The sequence below is a fragment of the Salvelinus sp. IW2-2015 genome, unplaced genomic scaffold (genome assembly GCF_002910315.2).
Source record: "Salvelinus sp. IW2-2015 unplaced genomic scaffold, ASM291031v2 Un_scaffold3420, whole genome shotgun sequence".
NCBI lineage: Eukaryota > Metazoa > Chordata > Actinopteri > Salmoniformes > Salmonidae > Salvelinus > Salvelinus sp. IW2-2015.
Genome location: NW_019944700.1, coordinates 85,948 through 89,428, shown reverse-complemented (window position 1 = coordinate 89,428; position 3,481 = coordinate 85,948). Strand labels below are relative to the sequence as shown.

General features: G+C 42.0%; 1 protein-coding gene across 1 annotated transcript in view; it reads left to right on the top strand.

Annotated features, from left to right (window-relative positions):
* The first annotated feature begins 616 nt into the window (after window positions 1-616).
* The window catches only part of LOC112075822 (interferon-induced GTP-binding protein Mx), a 9,836-nt gene continuing 6,971 nt past the window's right edge, over window positions 617-3,481 (top strand). The window contains exons 1-5 of the mRNA XM_024142757.2: window positions 617-621; window positions 936-1,014; window positions 1,122-1,244; window positions 1,812-1,944; window positions 2,127-2,285. Coding sequence (XP_023998525.2) covers window positions 617-621; window positions 936-1,014; window positions 1,122-1,244; window positions 1,812-1,944; window positions 2,127-2,285 — 499 coding nt within the window. The remainder of the gene's footprint in view (window positions 622-935; window positions 1,015-1,121; window positions 1,245-1,811; window positions 1,945-2,126; window positions 2,286-3,481) is intronic.

Genomic DNA, 3,481 nt, shown 5'->3' with positions numbered 1-3,481 from the left:
CATAAAAAAACTTTTCCATATGTTAGTTTAGCACATATCTCTAATTTAAAGTACCAGACTGATTTGGATGGGGGGACTTTTTATTTATGTTAAATAAATAATCCGTGGACCATTTGTAGGCAAGGTTAACTGACATGTTGTATTTGACAGTTTAACTTTTAAAAAAGGCAGGTGTTAAATGGTCCGTCATTTTCTGGGATGAAATATCTGTGTTTGTGTCACACCCTGATTCTGTTCACTGTCCTTGTGATTGTCCCCTCCCCCACCCCTCCAGGTGTCGCTTATTTTATCCCTGGTGTATTTATCCCGTGTTTCCTGTCTCCTCTGTGGCGAGCCTCTCACTCTATACTCCTCCTGGTGTATATATTCCCTGTGTTCCTGTCTCTCTGTGCCAGTTCATCTTAATTATCCCTGGTAGTCACAGCTAGTAGTCCCATATGTGTTTTTCCTGGTCCCTCTGTTCAGGCAGTTTGGTCTTGGTATGTTTACATTGCAAGTCAACCAGCAGTTTCTCCCGTGTGCCTCCACGTGACATATCTATCTCTAAATTGCGCACTAGCCATACATGGTTTTGTGCCCGTATGGGCACTTAAATAATTCTGATGTAGCACTGGCAATGAGGTAAGCCAAATGCAGGAACGTCAGGGAGCACCGGCGTGAGAACACTCTTGATGGTACCCCGCATGCGGCGCCGAGCATCAGAAGCACATGAACCTCCACTCTTGTACATCCTTAGATTGGGGCGACGGAACTTTATGACGTATTTGGGAAAAAAAACTGGTTTGACCTTTTGCCTGTCCACGACCATTCTCTTGCCTACCTCTTTTGGATTGTTAAATAAATATCAAGACTCAAACCATCTGCGTCCAGTGTCTGCATCTGGGTCTCGCCTTGTGCACTTAGTTTGTTATATTTCTCTCCCTTTCAATGTATAGATCCCTTTTGCGTGAGGAGAAGGCAACCACCAAGTGCCTAGCCACCAAGCTCAGCAATGCCCTGGTCAAACACATCAAGGTTAGTCCAACCACAGACCCTACAGTTATCTGTTCCCTCTACACCCAGTGCACACTGGAAAACATGTGGTCTGCTACCTATTAACTTGTATGTTTGCTCCTGGTCAGAAATCCTTGCACCAGATGTCAGAGACGATAAAGGAAAAGCTGGGAGAGGTAAAGCATTTATTGAGTCAAATAGAGGGCGGGCCTCCAATGGAACCTGAAGAGAAGAGGAAGTACCTCATTCAGGTGAGTACATTTTTCACCTTTCCATCTTTCAGCTTCGTAAACTTCTTCTGTACACAATGTCTATAAAAATGTATGATATATGGTTGGAAGCCATACTGTTGCACAGTAGTTCAGGTGTGTTATTGTCATGGTTTGGTCTATTGTCAGGAGAATGTCCTATAGAGAATTTGGGCAATGATACCTGGTGTAAAGGCATCAACTCTGTTGCACATCCTCTGCCATTTGGATTGGTCAGATTTGCAACACAGGTGTCAGAGTAGACGCACTGTCCAGAAAGATAAATAAAACAGCATTATAATGTTCTCAACACTCCCACTTCATCCACTCTCTTTCCGTAATTTCCAACTGATTATGTTTGTCACCAGGTTAATAAACAATACTTTGCCTTGACAGCTGATTTTACAAATACACTTGGACAAGCCACTGTATTACAGTTTTTGTTTAATATCTGTAGAAGACGTAAGGATGGATGGGTCTTGTGGAGCCATTTCATTAAACACTAATCTAAAAGGACTAAATATTAAACATTTAATTAGGTATGTTTTATTGTTATGTTTCCATCTTCAGGTCATAACAGATTTCAATGAGCAGATTACCCAACTGTCCAAAGGGGATATTATCGTTGAGGAGAATCTATTTGAGCTCATGCGAATGGAATTTACAGATTGGATGGAATGTCTGAAAAATGCCAAATCACATTGTAGGTACAATTTTGAATACCCCGGGTATTGCTCATCATAATACCATGTCTAACCAATGAATATTTATGTTTCCAAATATCTCTAATATTTACTGATATAGTTAATATACTACCAATAGTTATGTCATACAACAGTGATTATAATCTCCAATGAATTATTAACATTGTTTTCCTGAATTTAGACCACGAAGTAGTGCAACAAGTGGTGGATGAATATGATCAGAAGCACAGGGGAAGTGAGCTGCCAGGATTCAGTAACTACAGGGTATTTCAACATGTTGTTCAGAAACTAGGTGCTGAACTTAAGAGACCAGCTATGACGACACTACAGACAATCAGAAGTAAGTGACCAAAACCCCTTGTCTTGTCTACTCCATCTCTCCCCCTCTGGCGCTTGTTGTCACCAGTTTATTCATTATTACGCACACCTGCCTTCATCGTTACACACACCTTATTGTTTCTGTTCTGTGTTCTGTACGCTACTCGTGTTTCTTGTTTTGTTTCCTGTTAAGTTTATTCATTAAATTCACTCCCTGTACTTGCTTCCCCATTTATTAGCGTACACGTTACAGCCCTAGGTTCGATGTGATTTTCCAAAAGTCCCTTTATTGAACATCATGCATGGGTCTCTATGGTACTTCTGACAAGACAAACACATTCTATTAAGCAGTAAGCACCCAAGAAAGCAGGTATTGGTGAATCACACCCCCAACCACATTGTCAGGGCTGAAGTGGAGCGGGTCAAGAGCATTAAGTTCCTCCGTGTCCAAATCGCTAATGAGTTAAAATGGTCCACACGTGAAATAGTTATGAAGAAGGCGAGACAGCGCCTCTTCCCCCTCAGGAGGTTGAAAAGCTTTGGCATGGGCCCTCAAGTCCTCAGAGTTCTACAGCTGCACCATTGAGAGCATCTTGACTAGCTGAATCACTGCTTGGTCCATGTGGTGCAGACAGCCCAGTACATCGCTGGGGCAGAGCTCCGTGCCATCCAGGACATCTATATCAGGCGGTGTGAAAGGAAGGCCCGTAAAATTTTTAAAGACACTAGCCACTGATTGTTCTTTCTGCTTCTGCTTAACAAACGGCTCCTGAACATCTTCTATCCCCAAGCCATGAGACTGCTAACTAGATAACACAATAGCTACCGGACTATCTGAGTTGAAACCTTTATTTATTTGTATCTTTGCAATCTTTGCAATCAATGTCTCTATGTCAGAACTCTACAGACACACACACAGTGTCACTCCAACACACAAACACACACTTCATTTGCTCAACCATATAACATCTACACACATTTATACTGACTCTAAACACACACAAGCACACGCAATCATCATATACACAGATGCTACTCTGTTTATCATATATCGCGATGCCTAGTCAACTTACCCCTATACATACAGTATCTAACCATACCACTTCACTATCCCTGCACATTGTACATATGGTACTGGAACTGACCCTGGAACTGTCCATGTATATAGCTACTGACCCTGGAACTGACCCTGTATATAGCTACTGACCCTGGAACTGA